This window comes from Cotesia typhae, unplaced genomic scaffold, assembly GCF_013202065.1.
Source record: "Cotesia typhae breed Kobodo isofemale line unplaced genomic scaffold, CoteBio_Ctyphae scaffold_58, whole genome shotgun sequence".
NCBI classification, from domain to species: domain Eukaryota; kingdom Metazoa; phylum Arthropoda; class Insecta; order Hymenoptera; family Braconidae; genus Cotesia; species Cotesia typhae.
In genome coordinates, this window is record NW_027423778.1 from 1,105,823 (window position 1) to 1,130,544 (window position 24,722).

At 30.3% G+C, this 24,722-nt stretch overlaps 4 protein-coding genes across 5 annotated transcripts in view; 2 read left to right on the plus strand and 2 right to left on the minus strand.

Moving 5' to 3' along the window:
• Positions 1 to 5,164: 5,164 nt before the first annotated feature.
• Positions 5,165 to 6,349, minus strand: LOC141537091 (uncharacterized). The gene is made up of 2 exons (XM_074257925.1): positions 6,126 to 6,349; positions 5,165 to 6,031 (listed from the first exon to the last, which is right to left on the minus strand). The coding sequence occupies exons 1-2, from the start codon at positions 6,347 to 6,349 to the stop codon at positions 5,308 to 5,310; spliced, it is 948 nt and encodes a 315-aa protein (XP_074114026.1). The 3' UTR covers positions 5,165 to 5,307.
• Positions 6,350 to 10,184: 3,835 nt separating this feature from the next.
• Positions 10,185 to 12,668, minus strand: LOC141537152 (uncharacterized). The gene is made up of 3 exons (XM_074257994.1): positions 12,458 to 12,668; positions 11,509 to 11,649; positions 10,185 to 10,917 (listed from the first exon to the last, which is right to left on the minus strand). Exons 2-3 carry the CDS (start codon positions 11,581 to 11,583, stop codon positions 10,231 to 10,233), a joined length of 762 nt encoding a protein of 253 aa, XP_074114095.1. The 5' UTR covers positions 11,584 to 11,649; positions 12,458 to 12,668; the 3' UTR covers positions 10,185 to 10,230.
• A 947-nt stretch (positions 12,669 to 13,615) lies between these two features.
• Bbs4 (Bardet-Biedl syndrome 4) overlaps positions 13,616 to 24,722 on the plus strand; it is a 382,842-nt gene continuing 371,735 nt past the window's right edge. For both annotated transcript variants that reach the window (XM_074257990.1, XM_074257991.1), the window contains exon 1: positions 13,616 to 13,772. In XM_074257990.1, coding sequence (XP_074114091.1) covers positions 13,673 to 13,772 — 100 coding nt within the window. In that variant the 5' untranslated portion in view covers positions 13,616 to 13,672. The remainder of the gene's footprint in view (positions 13,773 to 24,722) is intronic.
• On the plus strand, positions 18,297 to 20,732 carry LOC141537151 (uncharacterized). Its single transcript, XM_074257993.1, has 5 exons — positions 18,297 to 19,426; positions 19,560 to 19,652; positions 19,726 to 19,979; positions 20,049 to 20,187; positions 20,259 to 20,732. The coding sequence occupies exons 1-5, from the start codon at positions 19,282 to 19,284 to the stop codon at positions 20,456 to 20,458; spliced, it is 831 nt and encodes a 276-aa protein (XP_074114094.1). The 5' UTR covers positions 18,297 to 19,281; the 3' UTR covers positions 20,459 to 20,732.

Genomic DNA, 24,722 nt, shown 5'->3' on the forward strand with positions numbered 1-24,722 from the left:
CAAGCATATTTGGGTAATCAAAACAACAAATCAGCTTGAGAAACCTCGTTTTGTTATCGTTGGATTTCAAACAGCAAGAAAGAATCAATCGAATCAAAATGCAAGCGAGTTTGATCACTGCAGCATAAGAGACATTAAGCTGTTCTTGAACTCTCAGAGTTATCCATATGGAAATTTGAACCTCAACATTGTGCATAATCAGTATGCCTTGATGTATGACATGTACACAAATTTTCAAAGTGCTTACTATGGAAAAGAAGCTGAACCGCTATTGGCTAAAAAAATTTTTCCGAATAAAGCACCTCTGTATATAATTGACTGTTCCAAGCAGAACGAGTCAATCAAGTCTGGACCTGTGGATATACGCCTGGAATTTGAATCATCAGCACAGTTTCCAAATCAAACTGCTGCTTACTGCTTGATAATTCACGATCGAATAATTGAGTACAATCCCATCAGCAGCACTGTGAGAAAACTTACTTAATGGTGCAGTTTGATCCCAAACCCATCATACATTACATGTATGTATGGGACTTTGCATCCAGACAAGCGAGGAAAGGTCCATGGGAACAAGCAGCAAGAGACGGAGAACGATTTCGCCGACGAATACAACAAATAAATAAAATTATTGATCCTATGTACTAATCAATAAACTTAATGTAATTAAAAATAGTAAATAAACATGATGTAATTAAAAATAGTAAATAAAGAAAAACTTTTTTATAATTTTGGGTTTTTAATTATAAACCTTACTATAATAAATACGAAATATATTAGTAACATTACATAGATTTAAACTTTTTCATTAATTGCACAGTTGGTATAGATGGTGTGTAAATGAATTTAAATTTATTGTATGATGTACCGATGTAATACAAATAAATCTTTTCACCATTATTGGTAATATTCTTCATCTTTGCAAGTAGATGCGGCTTATTCAAAAACTTCTGGTTGCATGCAGCAGGGAGAAACGTTGAACAAGTGTTGTCCAAGCATATTTCAACGTTGAATCCAAATTGTGTTCTAACTATTCTGATGTTTGTGATCTCATAATTATGCTCAGTTTCCAATTCATGCATTCGCCTGAATGGTAGAGGGCACCCGTACATCCTGGTGATGATAGCAGATTCCAGCAGCGGGTAGCAGATTCCAACAGCAGATTTCAGCAGCAGGTAGCAGAGTCACTACAGTATTTTACTATGGTACTTCACAATATTTCACTGTAAACTCGTACTTCACAATGTAAACATGTACTTCACTCTTGTGAAGTACGCTCTCAGCGAGCTGCTTTTATAACCAGAGGATACTGCGCAGTTACCCCCCCCCTCACTCTTCTACCTCAAAAACGGTTTGATGACATCATCTACTGCGCAGTTAGAAGTAAAACCAAGAAAACTGCGCAGTTACGCGACCTTAAACAGGTTCAAACCTGTCCGATGACCTCATCTTCTACGCAGCAGAAATAGAACAAAGAGAACTACATAACCTTGAACAGACTCAAACCTGTCTGATGATGTCATCTACTACGCAGTTCAAAACTCTACCGTATAGTTTGAATAACTAATCAAATTATTATTAATTAATCAAGAAAAATAATTAACCAATAAGATTATCGAGTGGTGGGGGTAAAATCCAGAGATCGGGTTATAAAAAGGTTGAATTGATTGTAAGAGTCATCATTCAGTCACTCTTCTTTGTCAAGAGCAGTAAAAATGGAGATCATTCTAGACATTCAAGGATTCAGCGGAGCTGATAATCGCTTCATTGTTAAGGAGTTGGCCTCAATAACAATTCAACATGATATTGATAATATTGAAGAGTTATCATGCACACTATTTCAACCGCCATATCACTGGAAGGTGTTACCAGTCAACTATCAACGTCGGAATACCTGGCTGATCCGAAATTATCATGAAATCAGTTGGAATGCTGGAACAACTTCATATTACAAGCTCAAAAAAGTTCTCAATTATTTAACTTGTAATAAAAAAATTAGTAATGGCAATACTTATTATGTTACCAATTATTTATGTCAAAGGTATCGAGAAAAAGTTATGGGTTCAAAATTTAATTGATTGTAATAATAAAATTGTAATCGATCTCGATAATTTCAAATGTCCCTCTCTAAAAAGTATGAAAATTTGTAACAATCATTTTTGTAATTATCATGATCGTTTATCTGATTTATGTGCCTTGGAAAATGTAAAAAATTTAAAAGTTTGGTTTGTAAGCACTCAATAAATCTAAAATAAATGAATTATAATTGTTATTATTATTTCATCCTAACAAATTTAATTAGGAATAGAATTAATTATTGTTAGTTATTAAATTCAAATAATTTTCCAACACTACTACTGATATTAATACTTATCAACACCTGTAGATGGCGTAATGGTTTTTGATTTTTTAATTATGATAATCAATAATCAGTTTTTGTTTTTCTAAAATTTTATAATTAATATTTGTTTAAATTAAAAGTCGTGCATTATTTTATATAACCATTTAAAAATAAAAACTGAGTATTGATTTTCAAAATATATCGCTAGAAGATTTTTGGATTTGACGATAGAGAGCACATCAACCCCATATTAGTTTATCAAATAATACATAACTTTTAATTTAAATAAATATTAATAATATTAATAACAAAATATTATAAACTAATAATAATTATTTATCTTTTATTTAAATTAAAAGTCATGTATTATTCTATATATGTATATATAACTAGAAAATTTTTTTAATATTTTTGAATTGACAACTTTCACGCTCTAAGAATAAACTGATAGTAGATGGCTCTAGTACAAAAAGCGCGAAATTCAAACTATCATTATGATAACTAACTTAAAAAATTATGATTAAGTATAACTTATTGAATTTGAATTATAAATATTAATCTTAAATTAAAAATGTGAGGAATTATAAATAAAAACAATGAATTATTTATATTGAAATCCATTATTTTATTGATTAAATAATTCCACTGGTCATTTTTACATCAAGACTAGAATTAATAAATTCAAATTTATTATATTTTCCACGATGATAACGCAGAAACAGATAGTTTGAATCTATTAATTCATTCAAACTCTTCATGAAGTTATCATCTTTTAGATGTTGAATAGTTTTTGATGGTAGATAAATGTTAAATTCATCGTTTATATTAGCAACAATCCTAGTTCCATACTGAGTTGTAATAGCTTTGATACCGTTAATCTTATATTCTCGATTAAACTCCAACTCGTTCATTTTCTTAACAGGAAGAATCCCAGTAAGACAATTAACCTCATTTATCTTGGTAAGATCCATGATTGATTGCTGTAAAAATTTTTTAATTAATTGTAATAGTTGATTAAATAATTCTTCATTTAATTCATATTTTGATTAGACAGTAAATGAATACTTACAATTAGTAATACTGATAGGTAGAAGATGTATATCACCAAGAACTCGTACTTCAACTTGTAGTCACCACGAGCTCGTACTTTACTGGACGCGTGTACTTCGTTTTTGTAAAGTACGCTATCGGCAAGCCGCTTATATAGACAAAAAATACTGTGCAGTTACCCCCACTCCTCTACCTAAAAACCGGTTTGATGACGTCATCTACTGCGCAGTAAGAAAATTCTAGAACAGAATGAGTCATCTACTGCGCAGTTAGAAATAGAACAAAGAAAACTACGCAGTTACCGTGACCTTGAATAGGTTCAGACCTGTTTAGAAGTAGCCAGAAACCTCGACAGATGGCGTATCTTCTCGCATGTACTCCTCATACGTACAATTTGAATATATTAATCTTCTCAGAATATAAAGAATGAAATGCACCTGTGATCTAAGCAACTATTATTGATGCTGAGATCACAGGTGCATTTTTTAACAAAAATGCAGGAAATCAGAATCAAAATTTGAAATGACGGAAATCAGACTCAAAATGGCGGATATTATACGTAAAATGACGGCTCGATATAAAAATGGTGGAAATCAGATTCAAAATGGCGGATTCATAACATAAAATGGCTGAAGTCAGATTCAAAATGGCAGACTCAAAATGACGGATAGCAGCCACCAGATGGCGGATTCAAAATGGTAGGAAAATAGCGGATAAATTTTAAAAATGGCGGATAGATTTAAATTACAGAATTCAGCACCTATGAAAACAACCGATAAAAACCTCATCCATAACCTCAAAATGTCATACATATCTACCACCGGCAACACCTACTGTCGGTAAAAACAGGTCGTCCATATCTACAGAGGACACTTATCACGGACACGAACCCGCACCCGGTAATGTAGATGTCCATAGTAAGATCCCTTACTATGGACACTAACCCATACCTCTGTTTTACCCTTGATTGAGTAGCCCCCCCCCCTGTTTAACTACTATTGCCCCTGCAAATGATAAAATGAAAGATGAAATTTAGTCCCACAATTTTGCAAAAATAGATTTAATGAAAAAAAAAATTATGGCTTTAATGAAAAATAAATACTTACCGAATGAAGCTAATTGCTCATTAACAAACAATTTTATAGTCATCTTTTTAGATATACATTTTCAATTTATATAACTTAATATAGTTAATAAAAGTATATAGTAATTAAAGTTATTGATGATAACAGTGAATTATATTGATTCTTTCTATAATTTTTATCCATGTATACTTAAAGAATTAATATATATTATAAAATGTATATATTTACACATTTTTTTAAATTTTTACTCTAACGAAATTTATTTAAATAAATAACGAAATTAAAAAATAATAGAAATCACTAAAGAAATGAAACACAATTATGATTATTTATTTATTTACTATTAATATTATAAAAACAATTAATATACTTCACTCATAAGGGAAAGAAAAATTGAAGAGATTTGTCTAAGGCAAAGACGGAAGATCACACTGAAAGATTAAACTTATAGAGATATATAAACTTATATAGATCATTAATTAGTTTTATTTATTTATTGAATAATATATATATTTTAAATAAAATATATTATTTTTAATAACATTATTCTAATAAAGTATTTTAATTAAAATAAGCGAATAATTTTTGGTAACTTCGGAACACTATATAAACTTACGTTTCGCCTTAAATTTATATTTTTTAGAATATATCTGAGATCGAATCTCACTTACTGATCAACGTAAATCTAAGTGAATCTACATAAAACCTCATAAATCTAACAACCAGATGAAAATAAGAGTTTCTTTTTTAGATCTAAATAGATCTAAAAAATATCATATTTTCTTTCGATCATGAGATTTATTTGGTATTATTAAAATCAGATTATATTAATAATTATTTTGAATTATTGTAGATCGTTGTATCTGATGTTGATGTAGTGAACTGGTTGTTTCTTATATCATCTTCAGTTTCTACTAGTAGATAAGGAGGGTTTTGATTGAATATCATAGAACTTTCGTCTGAAATCACATAAGTCATTTCTGGATCAAATTCAAAATCATCATCTTGAGTTTTTTCTAAAGACGACTTTGGTGACCCGAGTAACGATTGTGGTGGAGAATTTTCGTCTTGTAAGTCGTCTAACGAAGATCCAACAGTAGTTTCTGACGGAATAGGAGATAACAAAGATCTTCGAACTTTAGTACTTGTAGTTAACGGAAGACGTTTTTGAGAATCGGAAAACTTAGGAGAACAACCCGGAGAATTGGAGTGTAAGGTTTGCAGTGGAGATTTTCCCCGAGATGAAAGAGGTGAATAAGGCGGAGATTCGATCAAAGGCTCTTCATCCGATGTAAGTATGGAACTCGTTTCGTTAGCTGGAGAAATGGAAGGAAGCTTTGGAACGCTTTTTGTTATTTTGTCGGTCCGGCGCTTCTTTGAAGGACCAGCAGAATTATCTGGAGTAGTCGGTGGATGCTGCGATGAATTAGCTATAGTCAATAGTGATGAAGACACATTATCGCAATTGTGGTTGTCGTTCCATTTGTAGATTCTTAATTTTTCGTCATTGTAGATGTTCATACGGAAGAATGCTTCGAACTTAGTCCCGATGACAGGGCTGCAAAAGTAACATGGTAATGAATATCCAAACTACTTGTTATAGAACGATATCCAACTTAATTTTAAACAAATAAAGATGGCAAGATACTTACTTATGCATGCGTTTTTTTAGAACTTTAGGTTCACGGTGATAACGACATCTCACCAAGCAGTAGTAGATTTCGAGGTTACGATTTTTTATGACTTTCTGTAAATTTCTCGTGTCAATGTAATTACTCGAATAAGTAAACTTTCTTCCAGTTTCTTCGTAATATTTTTGACATGCATCGTCAAACTCTGCTTTAGAGTTAAATTCTTTTCCAAGACATAAACTCATGTCTATAGACTTCTATAGAAAAAATAAAAATCTTAGTTTAGTGCTTGATATAATTGACAATTATTCAAAATTAGAGTTATTGGAATAATAAATAATACAATAATTACCTTGTTAGTGGTTATATAAATATTATTGCAGATTAATTAATACTATAATTTATTAACGGCGACGAACAATGTACTCGAACAGTAGCAAGATTCAACAATACTTTAGAATACGCATTGGGGAAGAACAGACTAGTATGAATAAGGAGATTAGAAAAAGTGGGAGTATAATGTATATGCTTGCTGAGAGTATTAAAGAGACGTATAAATGATACAAACTGGTCAGGTATGAGTAAAATAACGGCAGGTAAAGAGTGCTTATCGATTATCCTTCTTCAAAGCCTTAAAAAATTTATTTAGTTGTATATATACGGCTCAGTATGTGTACGACTCCGTACATGTGCAGCTCCGCAAATGTGCAACTTTTTCAAATTCAAAATATGAATTCCCCGCTACTTTCATTTAAGACCGTAAATTTACGGATCCGTAGGCGTACGACTCCTCATGTACACGGCTCCGTATACGTGCGACGATTTTTAAATAAAATTTGAATTTCCCGGCGGTCTGTGGCGCTCCGTACGCATACGGAGCCGTATGTATATGGAGCCGTATCTATCTTTTTCCGTACCTTTAGCCACATCCTTGAAAAAAAGTCAGGATCGAAATTTTTGCGATGCTATAGTTTGTGCTGATTAAATTTAATAATATTAAGCAGATTAATTGTTATAATTGGATATAATCAATTAATATCAGAAAAATAAGGTATGAACTACCGTTATAATATAAATTTAAGGAAAAAAAGGACCGTAGAATTAAAAATAAATTTGCAACCTCTAAAAAACGTGATGCTTACAGTAAACACAGTCGGTAGTTAGGCGCTCCGTTTACAACGGTATTTTTAAACGGAACTTGGCGCCAGATTCTACCGAATCTGTGGATTAACAATAAAATGATTACTTATGTTGATTATTGTTATCACTACTTATAATTTAGATGAAAAATATGAAAATATATCTTGTTGCACAAACTATTCGTAACGTGATTGGTTAAATAAATATATATTAAGCATGAAAATATATCTAATTCGTGACTACATGCACGCGTGCGCTTGCGCGCGTACTTAACTCTAGTTAATTGTAAGTTTCATGGGTAGAACTCTATAGCCATGAAAGTGATGACTTGAACAACCGATAACATAGGTTCCGATGACTTGAATTCCTATAGCCCAGATTCCGATAACCAAGAATACCGATGAAATAGAAACCGTTAGCCTAAATTCCGATTACCAAGATTCCGATAGCCAAGATTTTCGATAGGATATAATCCCATTAACCCAGGATCCCGATGGAGTCAAATTCCTAATGCATCTGCGAAAAAATTTTTATTCAGATAGGTGGCGCTATTTGATTGCAGCTCATATTTTCCATAATACTTTAAGACTGTTTACATCAAACGACAGCACATTATAAGGAGTAATTAAAAAAATTTTTTAAATTTTAAAATTTTGATTCTAATTCCGTATAGAACTAATTATATTTGTAATTAATTAATTAATTAATTTTAAATAATTAAATTGAAAGGTATAACACCAAATTAATAATGAATTTTTTTTTATTTTAAGATTTTTTAATTATTTTAATATAAAGACTAATCACTCAAAATTTATAAAATTTTATTTTTCAAATATACCATAGCTACTATTAACATTTTTATTTTTTTAATTAGTTCATAAAATAACTAATAATAAAATATTATTTTTTTAATTTCATCCAAAAACACCTGATGATAAAAAAATATCAATCTAAATTTTTTTATCTTAATAATTAAACTGGAGGTCACTAGAATTCATTATTAAAATATAATAAAAATAAAAATAATTAATACAAACTATTCTAAACAGGCCATTTACGACCAACGATTCGTTGAGGGCCTCCCAGGTATATTGTACGAGCAATTCTTCGTAATTTGGCTCTTCGTCGAGCTCCAACGACCCAATCGGCAGCCCACAAGTCACGCAATGCCCAGACTTAACCGTATCGCAGTGCTGGAGTTGCATAATTTCGACGCTAAAAATCCAGGTGCACCAGCTGAACCAACTAACAGACAACGAAGTAAGCATTACGTACGTAAAAACCGAGGCAAAAAGCAAAGAGGAGCAGTGAAGGGTGTAAGTAACAATTCCAGGTTCACCAGTGAAGCCAGTGGTGTTATACTGACAGGGACTGAGCCTGCTGTGATTCCTGTCCACCCAGGCGATAACCTCCCTTATGATCATTACCTCCGAGATATCAATATTCAGCCTGGGTTAATTGTCAAGCGACTGTACCGCGGACTCGCTGAAGGCCAAGAGTCAGTCGACATTCCGGCAAAGGGACACTCCTCCGAGCGAGTTGATAGTTACGAGCACTTGAAATTGGAAGAAGCGCATTTATCAGCACCACTTGCAGTAAATTTAGTCTCTTCCCTGCTTAACGATCGCCTTGTAAATAATTATAGAAATTTTTTATACGCCCTTTTGAAATTAGTAACTCGATTTAATTATGATATTTAAAATTAATCTATTGAAATTGTTTTGATCTAGGTCGCAGGAAAATACAGCCAGTGGTAGAAAATAATCCCAAATTCGCAAATGATGATAATCTCGAATCCAATAAACGAAGCAAACAAATGGGAAGCCCAATAATTCACAACACAGAGTAAATAAATACTGCTAAATACCGTAGAAGTAACAATTTATGATTACTATGATAACTTATAAAACATATTTTTTTTTAATTAGTATTAATTCTCATTACCATGTTCTGAAAAATTTTAAAAGTATCTAGAGAACTTCAAAATTTGAAAGAAATTAATTAAAACAAAAATAAAAAATTTTTATTATCGAAAAATGTCGATTTAATTTTTTCAAATTTACATAAAACATAGAAGGAAACTCCGAAAAAATTTTATTGTATTTTTTGTTTACAACTACATTTAAAAACCAAGAAAATGAAAAAAAATAAGAAAGTTGTGATTTCGTTCATATTTGACCAATTAATAGCATTAGAAAAATTTAATAATGGAGAAATCCAGATACAATGCCTTAAATGGTTATTTAAAAATGATCTAGGTTGGTCAAACATTAACGAAATTAAAGCTTTATTACTTCTAATTTTTTTGGTTTTTAAATGTAGTATTTGAAAAAAAAAAATAAAAAAAAATGTCATAGAGCTTCCTTCTATTTTTTATGTTAATAAAAAAAGGAAAAAAAAATTAGGAAAACAGTTGACCCTGATGAAGGCCATTTCTACAACTTCCCACTAATTCCATACCTAGGCACTTAAAGTTGCATTTATGACGTTTTTCGAGCTCTTCAAGCTTTTGAAAAAAAAATTTTTTCGATTTAATTCAATTAATAAAAATTTTTAAAAAATTATTAAAACTCGGCTAATGTATGAAAAATTTTTTAATATATATTTGATAATTTTAAGAATTTTATAACAAATAAATTGTAACAAAAAAAATTTACATTTAGAATTTACAAAAAATAACAAATGTAATTTTATAAAAATAATATTTTTGTTCAATAAAATAAAATATTATAAAATGAGTGTTACGGTCACTGAAATTAAAACTTTACATGACTTAATTTGTTACAATAAAATATGACTCAATTTTTATCATGACAGTTATGATAAATAATTATTATTGAAAAAATTTTGTTCAATATTTTTATACATTTTCAATCAATATATTTTTCAGTATGTTGAAATTTATTCTAATTTATATTTCACTGAAAAAACAAATTTTTTATAATATTACAAAATTAGCGCTTCTGGAGAAATTATTTAACTAACTTCATATATTGTATTTATTAAAAATTATATACTCATAATAAAAACAGTAATAATAATAATGGATTTTTCCGCTGTAGAGACTCCCCTTGACAGTCTGAGAGGAGTGCGGGCGATCGTTAAGCAGAGAAGAGACTAAATTTACTGCAAGTGGTGCTGATAAATGCGCTTCTTCCAATTTCAAGTGCTCGTAACTATCAACTCGCTCGGAGGAGTGTCCCTTTGCCGGAATGTCGACTGACTCTTGGCCTTCAGCGAGTCCGCGGTACAGTCGCTTGACAATTAACCCAGGCTGAATATTGATATCTCGGAGGTAATGATCATAAGGGAGGTTATCGCCTGGGTGGATAGGAATCACAGCAGGCTCAGTCCCTGTCAGTATAATACCACTGGCTTCACTGGTGAACCTGGAATTGTTACTTACACCCTTCACTGCTCCTCTATGCTTTTTGCCTCGGTTTTTACGTACGTAATGCTTACATCGTTGTCTGTTAGTTGGTTCAGCTGGTGCACCTGGATTTTTAGCGTCGAAATTATGCAACTCCAGCACTGCGATACGGTTAAATCTGGGCATTGCGTGACTTGTGGGCTGCCGATTGGGTCGTTGGAGCTCGACGAAGAGCCAAATTACGAAGAATTGCTCGTACAATATACCTGGGAGGCCCTCAACAAATCGTTGGTCGTAAATGGCCTGTTTAGAATAGTTTGTATTAATTATTTTTATTTTTATTATATTTTAATAATGAATTCTAGTGACCTCCAGTTTAATTATTAAGATAAAATTTTAGATTGATATTTTTTTATCATCAGGTGTTTTTGGATGAAATTAAAAAAATAATATTTTATTATTAGTTATTTTATGAACTAATTAAAAAAATAAAAATGTTAATAGTAGCTATGGTATATTTGAAAAATAAAATTTTATAAATTTTGAGTGATTAGTTTTTATATTAAAATAATTAAAAAATCTTAAAATAAAATAAAATTCATTATTAATTTGGTGTTATACCTTTCAATTTAATTATTTAAAATTAATTAATTAATTAATTACAAATATAATTAGTTCTATACGGAATTAGAATCAAAATTTTAAAATTTTAAAAATCTCTTTTATCCCCAAAAATTTACACAGTAGCTAAAAATTTAAAAAGCTTTACAAATGTGACACCTTCCAAAATTAATTTAGTCCAGATCGATAAAGAGGATGTGGAACAAGTGATGTTGAATGATCAGTTTTGTAATACTGTGTATAAATTGAATCCATATTACAAACACATTTTACCGAGAATTCAAAAAATTGAAGCAAACAGTATAACAGTTGACCCCAAGTTAGATAATAATCCTTATTACTCGCCATCACTTTCCAAGTATTTCATGGACAGATTAGTGCCGTTTATCCCATTTTTGACAATTTCGCTACACCCTGAAAAAAAAAAACATGCTAACAATGCAACTGTTGAAAATCATTTTAAAGGTGTTAAGCTCGAAGGTGAAAAGCAAATGAAGATTGGTAGATTTATCGATGTTTGCTTCTCTCGCTGGAAATCCGCTTTTAAACCACTTAATTTACCCCGGTCTGTTATCATGAAAAAAGTTCAAAAAACATAAAATTGATGAACCAGATAATAATCAATCATCTAAAGCGTGGAATCGGTATCGGTTAAAAAGAAAAACACCAATTCCTCACCTATCAGGGTCAAAGATCAGAAAAACTGCTGATCAAATAAACGAAGAATTGGTTTTTTATATTAACAAAACAATTCAAAATGAAAATTATTATTACTCGGCGAACTCTGAAAGAGAATACTTTGTTGCTTTCACGAAAAATATCAATGATGAAACGAAGTTCATTTATTTGTATGGTGATGATTACAGTACATTATGGGGGAAGAATTGGTTGTCAAATTTCATAATCGACTATTGCGCTAATTTCACTATATTAGAATTGGGTAATTATGAAGACATTGCATACGTATTATGTGAAATAAGCTCCATTGTTATATTATCAGCGAATTTAACGAAAGAAGAATATTTTTTTGAAAATTTGAGAAGAGAGTGAGAAAACAAAACGAAAATATTTCTTCCTCTTAATATAAAAACTTTACATTGGATTTTAGTTTACATTGATTTAACAAAAAAAAAATTTTATGTTTTTGATTCTGGGTTAAATAAGTTAATAAGTAATGAAGAAATTTTAAAAAATTTTAATCTTCAGTATAAACGTGTTTTACCTGAAGTTAATCTAAAATTAAAAATCATTTCTGCAGACAATTATCCTAAACAAGATGCTAGTGACACATTTAATCGTGGTATTTTCGTCATACACAATATTGATCAAATTTTAAAGGGTAACATCAACAACATTAGATCCATAGATCCAACAGCTATGAGATTTTTATTAAGAGAACTGTGTCTTGTAAAGTCTCTGGATGTGAGAAATTCATGTCTTGTTTGTGGACATCAAGAACTTTTTAATGATGATCAAACATAGTTTATGTGCAGTTCCTGTTATAAATGGTTACACTTCCGGTGTTTAAGGTATTTGAATAAGCATAAAGAAGAAATGTCAAATGAGTATTTTGTGTACAATTGTGATCATTACTGTATTTGGTTAACACAATTTCAATCAAATAAAGAAACAGTCAAAACTTTGAAAATTATTCGGTTATTCTATTAATATCTCATATTTATTCCTATATATTTCATCTTAGAATGATGTGAAAAATTAAAATTTTTTAGTAACTAATTATCTACAGAATATTTTTTGAAATCAAACCAACAGCGCCAAAACTTCGCAATTCTGTCGTAAGTACACTCGTAGTTTTATAACTTATATAGTTTTATATGGGAGCCCCTGACGATAAATTATTAAAAAAATTTTTTAATTAATTATAAATACTTATTATTATAAATTTATATTATTCAAATGAAAAAAATTATGAATATGAAAGAAAAAAAATTCGTCCAGAAAATTGAAAAATCTACACGAGTACTTTTTTTTAATTTCAGTACAATAATTTCTTTTTTAATCAGTACAAAGTACATAGTCACTCTTAATTATATTTGATAGCCAATTTTAACATGTAGATTTCACGTCTTCTTGTGCGCGCACATCATAAAAATTAATCGTTTTTTTTAACATGCCAAAAGAATTAAAACTTATATAGTATTTTAATACGATTTATTAAATCAGGCTATTTTATATAGACTTTTCTATATGCATTAACGGAAGCAATATTTATTTTAGTCTTCAACGTCAGGAGCTCCACCGCTCATGACAATGAGTGTTTGTGCATGCAGTAAATAGTTGCTATGGAAACGAAATATCAAAACATCGAATAAAATACTGTTAGAATGCCGGTACTCCAATCGACCAGTCGATACAAGTTTGTCTACCAGTGATTTAATTGAATATCAGCGAATTATAAACAGATCGAATACAACAGATGATGATAATGAATAACAATTCTCTCAGCAATGGAGTTATTTCACAACAATTAGAACCATATCGTCAATCTGACAGCATAAGTGAAAGAAACAGAAAAGGTTTGTTATAATGCGATTACATAAATTGAAACATAAAATTTTTCATTGTAATTGTTCAAAATCGATATTTTAAAAACGTAAGCTATTATAATTTTCATTATCATACGTTCTTCCAAGAATTCATGTCTTACAATTGCGTCTAGAACTTGTATCAACAAAAGTACGAATTCTTCTTATTAAGTTAAAATTCTCAATATTTTCTCTTTAGTTCTTAAGGGGGCCCAGTGGTCAAGCAGCCTAAAATTTGAGCTATCTTAAAAAATTTTATTTCCATATGAAAGTAATGACTAATGCTTCCAAATTTCTATTACACTTATTCTATTACTTATCAAGTACACGAAAATTAAAATCAAAATAAAATAAATTTTTAACTTCCCGCTAAGAAAATCGAAGATTTTCAAAAATCGGGAAGTTATTGATTTGACCCCGTTTTGCAAAAATCGAATTCTCATCAGATCGAGTGTGTGTGTGTGTGTGTGTGTGTGTGTGTGTGTGTGTGTGTGTGTGTGTGTGTGTGTGTGTGTGTGTGTGTGTGTGTGTGTGTGAGCCTCTTATAACTTCTGAACGACTTAACCAATTCGATCGCTGTAGGTGTCATTCGGTAGCCCGGGAAAAAATGATTTTGCCTAATTATATATGGTTATATATAATATAACTTACATACAATTAGACCTGAAAATTGGCCAGGTCTCGTTATATATAATCATATATAAGTTATATATAATTTTATTTACTCATATATAACTACATGTAACAACATTAAATTATATATCATTACCCCTAATTAAATATGTGGTTATTTTTAGGGATATAATATTTAGTTTCGGCGTACCTAATCCTGTAACCAAAAAAAAATCATTACAGATGATTTTATAGCTATAACACCGACGCGGTAACCCATCCAATTACTAACCACGCTCAATGCTGCTTAACTTTGATGATCCCAGTGCGTCTTGAAATTCCCGACTGCTATGCTGTCGTCTTATAAGTATCGATGATTCTATGAAGTACATAACGTATCAAATCAATTTTTCAGAAATATAATATAAAAATTAATTTTATTTTAAATTTTGATACTCTTGATTTGCTTATTTCACTGAATCTAATTATAACAACATATTTATTCCAATAATCATTTCATTATTAAACAGTAGCAGGGCAAACCAAGACATCCTATAGGAAGTGCAATAAATTTTTCATTTTATAACTATTTAAGCGTATTGTTAAACATTATTTTGCACTTTAAGCGATATCCAAAAAAATGTTTGCTTAGGTCTGACTCTGCATGAATCTATGTATAATTATATATTAACTTATATAGAATTTAATAATACATGATAAGCTATAAAAGGCTAATTATGTTAGCCAAGTTTGATCACATCTAATTATATATGGACCCGTATATAATCAAATCTGATTATATACAGATTCATATTAGTCAAGTATGAGTAGGTATGTATAATCATATATAAGTCTACATATGGCTATATATAATTAGATATAACTATATATAATTAGGCAAAATCATTTTCTTCGGGAGTATGATCAGATCTAATTTAACAAAGTATACTCTACCCTCGCAACCTTTAATTAATTCTGGAAACACTATGGAATCGCTTTGGAAACATTCTGTAATCAGACTGATTTCAGCATGTTTCCAGAGTGTGTTTGTTACATTTGTCCATTATGTTTCCAGAGTAAAACCAGAGTGAATACATATCAAAACCATAATGAATTCAGAATGTAACTTGAGCAAATACATGTTGGAATTAGAAAGAATACATATAAAAACCAGAATGTAACCAGAGTGGATACATACTATTTTCAGAATAAATTCTTACAAATTCCATAATGTATTCTGAGTGAAAACATTCCATTCTCAAAATAATTCCATACCCGGGTAAAAAAAGTTATATATAATTAAACATAATTATATATAATACCATATATAATTATATATGAAAAATGGCCCTATATAATTATATATAACTATATAGAATTATTTCCATAGAAAAAAATTAGGAAAACGGTTGACCCTGACGGCCACCCCTGCAACTTTCCGCTTCTTTCGTAATTAAGCGCTCGAAATTGCACTTATTATGTTTTTGAGCTCTTCGAGCTCAAAAATCTAATTTTCGTGTAGTTTTGAGCTCTCCAAGCTTAAAAGTTTGATAGGAGTTTAATAAATTACTATTTTTGGAATTTTCAAATCGCAATAACTCTTAAATGGATCAACCGATTTTCACTTGGTTGGTGGCATTCGACGCTGTTTTATCATCCTCATAAGTGATTTTCAGGCTTTAATTGATCGAACCGAAAATTTCAGAGTAATCCCGAAAAAACCTTTTTTTTCGGTTTTCTTTCGTTCATGATAACTCACAAATAAATCAACCGATTTTGACAGGACTGGCAAAGATCGACGCGGTTTTTTAATACTAAAAGCTGATTAGTTTTCGGAATCGATCGGTAGAGCCGTTTAAAAGTTATTCCAAAAAAACCACTTTTCAAAAAATTTCTTTTCGAAGTTTTTTTGCAATTTCTCAAAATCTACCTGCCCGAATCGGTTTAAATTGTCAGAAAATCTAAGTTTGGTGAACCCCTTTCGAATGGCGCCAAACGCGATCAAATCAATCAAGCCGTTCAAAAGTTATAAGAGGGTTACACACACACACACACACACACACACACACACACACACACACACACACACACACACACACGCACACGCACACACGGACATCATCGCGGGAATAACCAGGGAAGCTTCCTAGGACCTCAAAACGTCAAGATTTGATGAGAACTTGATTTTCGAAAAACGGGGTGAAACCAATAACTTCCCGATTATTGAAAATTTTCAATTTTCTTAGCGGGAAGTTGAAAAACTGTCACGCGCGGGAACCGAACCTAGGACCTGACGCTTGAGAGACTATTACTTTACCCATTTACCTATGAGACTTACTTGAATAACAGAGTTTTTAAGAACTACAAGTAATGCAAATCGTATGCATGATCGATGCGTAACTAACAAAATTTTTTATTTTGTTTTTAAATTATTAATTATCAATATACACTGATAGAAAGATTCATTGACTATTATTATTAATAAATTAATTTATTCGAAGACAATTATTTAATTGGTTAAATTTAAAAAAATCCTCTAAATTAATATATATGAAAGTCTTGAAGTTAATAACTTAACAATTATTCAAGGTGTACAAAAGCTTAAATGCAAAATAGGAGAAACTAATCAAAATGAACAAGCTCGAGAGTTACAAATTTATTTGTGGTTGGGAAATCCAATTAATTATGAAGCCAACGAAAATGATCGCTTTTTGTTTATAACCGAAGGTTTTTTTGATGAGAACTTGAATATTTATGCTCGAGCAAATATTAAAAACGAACACATGTAATGACATATAGTTATATATGAATTATAAGTAATTATATATAGTTATAGACATAAATTATATATAATCTTAAAAACGAACGTATGTAATGACGTATAGTTATATAAAAATGATATGCAATTATATATAACCTTAAAAACAAACATATGTCAAGAAATATAGTTATATATTATATATAATATAACTTATATATAATTATATATAGACTTTTATAATTATATATAATCTTAAAAACGAACATACAATCGTGGTCATTAATTTAAGGTAATGTCATTTGTAAAATTTGTCGCAAATAAAAAATGATATTCATGAAATTAGCGAAATTTATATTTCACCAATTATAAATTTAGTCATTTAAAAAATAGCGAAAAACAAAAATCTGTAGGTACGTGAATTTAGCCAATTCTTACTGCAGAAACTTGTAAAATTAGCCGATTATAAACTTTGTGAAATGTAAAATTAGCTGTTTCTAAATCTCTCGTAATTCTTTAATGGATCGACAGATTGAAAAACGCTTTGAGGCATCTGAAAGGACTTCCATAAATTTAATTTCTCTGAAAATTAAAGCAGATTCGACTGACTCATTCAAAAGTTATAAGAAGTTTAAAAACGGCTAATTTTACAATTCGTAAAGTTTACAATCGGCTAATTTTATAAGTTTCTGCAGTAAGAATTTGCTAAATTCACGTAGTAGAAGATTTTTGGTTTTCGCTATTTTATAAATAACTGAATTTTGATTTGGTGAAATTTCCATTTCGCTAATTTCATTAATATCATTTTTTATTCGTGACTAATTTTATAAATGACATCAACTAATTTTCAAATTTATAGTTTATAAACATTCGAGTTTAAAAATGGTTATTTTCCAGTAAACTTAAAAACATACTTAAATTAATGACCGCGAATGTATGTAATGACTTATAGTTATATATAAATTATATGAAGTCATATATACATGTATATAATTTTTTTTACCCGGGTAACGGAATCGATATGTAATTACTTATTATTAATCATGGGGTTATAATATTTATCGGGTGTATAACCTGTTTTCAGTATCTAAATTAAATACCTAACATGAGTACTTCCGACTGTATGTCATTTGCCCCATATCCCAATTGCCCCATGTTGCATTTGCCCCAAACAACATGGCGCTGAAACAGAAGAAGATAGTAACGCCATCTAATGACAAAAAAAATACTAATCGGCGGATAACTAATAAAACAATGAATAGATGGCGATGTAAAGCGAAAAATTACGAAAATAAATAATAATTAAAATCAAACAATTAAAAATTTACAATAATAAACGATTAAAAATATTGTAATGATGAAAATAATAATAATAATAATAATCATAATAAATTTTAGAATCGAATGTAGCTTATATGCTTTGTCTAGGAGTTTTCTACCAGAGTTTGACCAGGGAAACACTTAAAATATCCACAATAGGTATTAATGATTATTTTTAGAGTGTAACTTACTTCCAAAACCAGTACTTGTGGCCGAGGGGTTAACGTGCTTGACTTCAAACTATACTTTTCTTATTTTTCCAAACATTCGCGTTGGATGCTCACACGCTTTGAACGCGCTTAAATGTCGTTTTCAGCGTTCGACTTGGTGCTGTGAGCGTAAAAAAATCACTCTCGTGGCTGAGTTCAAGAGACAAATTTCTCGCTCACAGACGCTCACGCCACAGAGGTAGGGCAGCAAAAGCGTGAGCGCTAAATTTCATTATTTATAAACACGAACACTTGTGAGCGTAAGCTAACCAAATTTAACTGTAGTGATTTCTTAAAGCATAAAAGTTAATTAAAAATCCAGTAACAATGGCAAACCTTTTACCAAAATTATTTTCTGTAAATTTGACTGACTCAGAATCAAATCGAAGTTACACAATTTCTGTTACCGCTGATGAAGCGAAGCGTCTTGAAAGAGGTACGTATTTTATTATGAATTATAAATTTGAAAAAATATCTATGTCGTTTTGTCCTTGCTTGAAAATTAAATTGTATTTTTAGACAGCTAGAAGTATTATTTATTCTCAAGTTCTATTTCTTAACACTTGAATAACGAGTGAATTAATAAATTTCTTCAATTGCAATGATATTAAAAAAAAGGTCTGGATTTTTCTTTTATTTTTTTCTTCTTTTTTTGGTGAAATGTGTTTTATTATTTCCAGACGTAGCTTTTGCAACTTTAAAACTGGAAGAGGCAAAAAATTTAGAATATGCTGAGCTTATTAGTGGTAGGTTTTATTTTCTTTTTGAGTTTAATCTGCATGAAATGTTTTTTATAATTTTAGAAAAATCTCACGGTTATGATAACTAAAAGTTCCTATTTGTAATTGAATTATTATTTATATAATTTATAATGTTCAGAACAAGACGTAGAAACGGTTGAAGCTTTGGATTCCGGTTTGAATTTTGATGAAATTGTTGACGAATCTCCTAAAAGTACAAATGAAGATTCAGGTAATTTAAAACTGAAGCAAATGAAATAAATAATAAAAATACAATTCATGGTAAAGTTAATTATTCGTTGCAGTATTTAAATGGCCTCATGCAGCAATTCTTATGCTTCTTGATGAATACCGAAAAGAACAATCAGATCTCACGAGCGGTAAAATTTCTCAAAAGAAAGTGTGGCTGAAAATTTGTGATCAACTCCGTGCTCATGGTCATAATGTCACAGGTCCTCAATGCCAGTCAAAGTTTTCAGGAATGAAGAAAACTTACAAAAAAATAAAAGACCACAATAATAAGTCGGGCAATTCTGCCAAGCATTGGCCGTACTTGACTGTAAGCTTAACTAATAAAATTGAACTAATAACATTTTTAAAAAATGATAAATTACATTAATTTCTTTAGTTAATGGATGACCTGATGGGGGATAAGCCTTTTATATCACCACTTGCTACTTGCTCTTCATCTGGAAAAAAAAAAAGGACATTATCTGAATGCAGTAATGAAAGTAACACAAGTAGTGATGCGGACAGTTTTACAACCCGTGAGTATGATTTTACTTTTTACGAAAATTAGTATACTGTTAATATAACACTATAATTTTTTTGCTTACAGAAAAAAAACTAAAGATTACACCTACTAATCAGTTAATAACTTCATTAGAAGAGCGATCATTGAAAAGTGAAGAGAATAAAGAACGTCGATTTACAGAATTTATGGCTTTTAAAGCTCAAAAGGCAGAAGAGGCTCTTCAATATAAAAAACGAGCTTTGGATTTATTAGAAAAGCTTATAAATTCTAAAAATAGCTCTTAGTGTGATCATATTTTAGTGCTATACTTTTAAAAGTCTGATTATTGTTTTTACTTAAGATTTTTATTTATAAAGCTACTTTTTTATATAAAATATTTAAAGTACTAATGTATTTTAATATATAAACTATATACCTCCATAATTCAGGAATTACTTAAGTAAATATATTTTATAAGCGTTACAGATACAGTATTTTAATTTAAAAGAGATAAAGATTTTTAACATTAAAGATTTTATAGTTTATTGTACTGCTTATTTGTGAGAAAAAATTTATATCTTTGAATATAATAAATGAATGCTTTTAAAAATTAAGAAATATTATTTTTTATTAAGCAAACTCACTCAATAGGTCATATACAATTTAAACAACAATTGTTCAAAAATATAAAATATTCCATTCAAAATATTGATTAACAATTTTAAAAAATTTACAATTCTGTGGTGGTTCAAAAATGATTAAAATATAAAAATCCGTACCATATTTTTTTGGCATAGTAAAATTTGTAGTTGATTTACAGTAAGAATTACAGTTACTTTTATTACACATTTCTTATAATTAATTGGTCACAAATACGATTCCGTTTTTCGGCACCTTCAGCTAATAATGCTCTATTTTGACCATTATCGTTTATGTCATTTATATTTACATTTTCTTCGATTATTTCGTCAATGAGAATTTCATCTTCTTTCAATAAGCATATATTATGCAATACACAACAAGCAATGATGTATTCAGATATTAAATCTGTTCGATTCATATCTAAAACAGTAAGTAAGCTGCAAAATCTTTTTTTAAGTAATCCAAATGCACGTTCAATAGCTATGCGTGCTGAGGAATGACAAAAATTGTAATTTTTTTGTCGTGCTGATAAGTGTCCATTATCCCGATACGGTGTTAGTAAATGTTTATGGAGAGGATAAGTCGCATCACAAACTAGATGACAATCATTTGGAAATTTCTCTGGATCGCTGAGATAACCATGAACTGCAGATAAACGAAATACTCGTACGTCATGTACAGAGCCAACATTACCAGCATAGCAGTGGATAAATTTACTTTGAGCATCACAAACAGCCTGTTTTGAATTAAAATGTAGAAATGAAAATATTTAAGGATTGTTACACGTGACTGCTTACTTACTTGTAATTGAGTTCAATGATGTCCTTTTCTATTGACATAAGATTCCGAGTGTTTACGTGGTGTAGGAATATTTATATGCGTTCCATCAATTGCACCGATAACTTTAGGGAAACCGCTCGTAGCTTCAAATTGATTAGAAATTTCTTCAAACTTCTCGTTTTCAGGCCATGTTATAAAATGTGGAGCTATTTTAACTAATGCTGATGTAACCCTTCGTAAACTTGAAAACGCTGCGGCAAAACTAACGCCAAATTTTTGGCATATAGACCTTCAAAAACAATTCATTCAGTTAAAATCAGTCTTATAACGAATAATTTTACCTGAAACTACAGTAATATTTTTTCATTATACCGATATGAGTCTGGAGTGGCAATTTTCCATATAGCGATCAATAATTGTTTTTCGGGCGGTATCATTGGAAATCCTGAAATTTTTCTTGTTAACGATGGTTTAATTGTATCAAGGATAAAATTAAATGTTGATCGACATAACCTAGAATTATTAAAACATTTATTTGTTTATAATTTAATCCATAAATTTAAATTGGTAAACAAAATTTGACATTTTTATAAAATTAAGTTTGAAATTTTATTAATTACCTAAAGTGAGATTTAACTTCTTTATCAGTAAAAGCTGGAATAACCTCTTCAACAAAATTTTGGAGCCTTGGTATGGGTTCTTTTTTGAAAGAGAAATTTAAGTGAATATTACAATATTCCCACTCCATTTCATCATCACTGATTGAAATCATATCATATTCATCACTATCATCACGATCAAAATCATCGTTAATTATTTCCAATAAATTATTTGCTATTTGATAAAAATTTCCCACATTCGCCATTTTGATACAAACTAACGCTCACAACGTCCAAAACGAACGATATTTTCTGATTGATTCTAAGCGTTCATAAGTCTACACGAACGCCAATAATTTGTGCTTATAAGCGTGAGCGCTCAAAGCGTGTGAGCGTCCAACGCGAATGCACCCAATAGGTACTGGCCAGGCATGTGTTCGACTCCCACCATGGTAGAATAATTTTCGCTATGCGCCAGGTTAAAATATTGATTGTCTTCGACTGTGAGGATTCGGTTCATTGGCGAACAAACATTGGCTACATATGATATTCATGGAGGCCAGCTGGACTACTCCAGCAAGAAAAAAAAAAAACTTAGCTCCAAATGTTCTCTAGGTACTTTCTACAGGAACTTTTCCTGGAAAACGCTTGGTATACTCATACTAGGTTCTAATAATTATTATTAAAATCCAATTTTGGTCATACGCGTCATCCAGGTGTTTTCTATTATAGTTTTTCCGGGAAAACATTTGAAATACCAAGCACAGGGCTTGATAATTATTTTTAAAGTTTAACTTTGCTCCAAATGTTCCCTAGGTATTTTCTACAGGAACTTTTCCTGAAAAACGCTCGGTATACTCATACTAGGGCCTAATAATTATTATTAAAGTACAATTTCGGTCATACGCGTCATCCAGGTGTTTTCTACTGGAGTTTTCCCGGGAAAATACTTGGAATACCCAGCACAGACCTTGATAATTATTTTTAATGTTCAAATTTGCTCTAAATGTTCTCTAGGTACTTTCTAGAAGAACTTTTCCTGGAAAACGCTTGGTATACTCATAATAGGTTCTAATAATTATTATTAAAGTCCAATTCAGGTCGTTCGTTTCATCCAGTTCAAATTTTCATGAAGTAATTTGATTTGATGTAAAATCAGAAGATTATTAAATTTTTTGATGAATTAAAAGATGCTGTTTTTTTATTAATGATTTTTATAAAAAGATGTTTGAAGTAACACATAACAATTATTTAAATTATACATTTTTTTCTTTTTCCATTTTTATTTATATTTACTTGACTACTTTCCATTTAATATTTTTTCCTGAATCTTCTTTAACTAAATTCATTTTTATTTTTTCTGTTTTTAACGTCGTTATTTTTTTTTAAACATTTTTTTAATTTTGGTGTTTCTCTTCTTTTTACTTCTTCTATCTCAACATTTTCATTTTTTTTCTCTTTTCTTATCACCTGCGTCTTATTTAGTTTTGTTAAAAATTTGGAAAGTAAAACAAAATTATAAACAATTTTTACTTTATTATTATTTTTTTTTTTTATAAAACACTTCTGGCTAGAATTCAGTGAGCAAATAACATTTGTGTAAGTATAACCCGCTATATAACTTTTCAACTATCAATTCAGTCGAAACCTAACAAACGGCGTTACAGAAGGTTCCCTCAAACTTAGATTTCCTGTGAATTTGAACCGATTCAGACTGATAGAAGTAGTTGAGCTAGGGGAGTTGACCCCCCCCCCCGATAAAACAGATTTGTGGGTTCGCGTCCTGTTGAAATCCCTACCTTATCAGCGGTCGATATATTATCTATTGTTGATTTGGAGGCAAATTTGAATTTTTTTTTGCCATATTTGGGTGCGTTTTTTGAATTTTTTTTCGGCCATTTCATCGATTCTTTTCGCGGTCACTCTTTCGATCATTTTGAGACCGTTTTTGAGCTCGTTTTTTATTTTTTGAACTTGTTTTTTATTCTATAGTTGCAAAATTTTTTTTAAATGAAAAAAATTAAGTGTACAACCTCTTTTTTAATGAACTGGTATTGGCTTGCCTACCAAGGTTCATGTTTTTTACCATGTTGGTAGCTAAGGCGCCTTATACATGCTGTTTTATGGTTTAATTTTTCTATATATTCAAACTATGTGTTCCATTGGTACTTGTGAGAAGCCCTGCGATCTACTGGATGATTTTCTCCATACACTGTCATTTTCGATGTCATTCGACAGGTATAAACCTGTTTTTGACGTCATTCAACTGGTCTAAACTTCTTTTGTTTCTTAAGTGGTGGTGGGGGAACTTTTGAGCTCTTCAGTGTCGAGCTCGTTGCATCTAGTTTGTGCTGAGTTCTTGTCACGGAAAGTAGTGGAAAATTTAGCAATTATTAGTCTTTTGTTTAAAGAAAAATGGAATACATAATTGACTTTACAGGTTTCATTGTACCAGATGGTGAATTTGTGGTCAAAGAATTATGTGTAATAAGTATTTATTATCAAGTGTCTGTCAATAATGTTCCAGAAATCGAACATTATATATGTC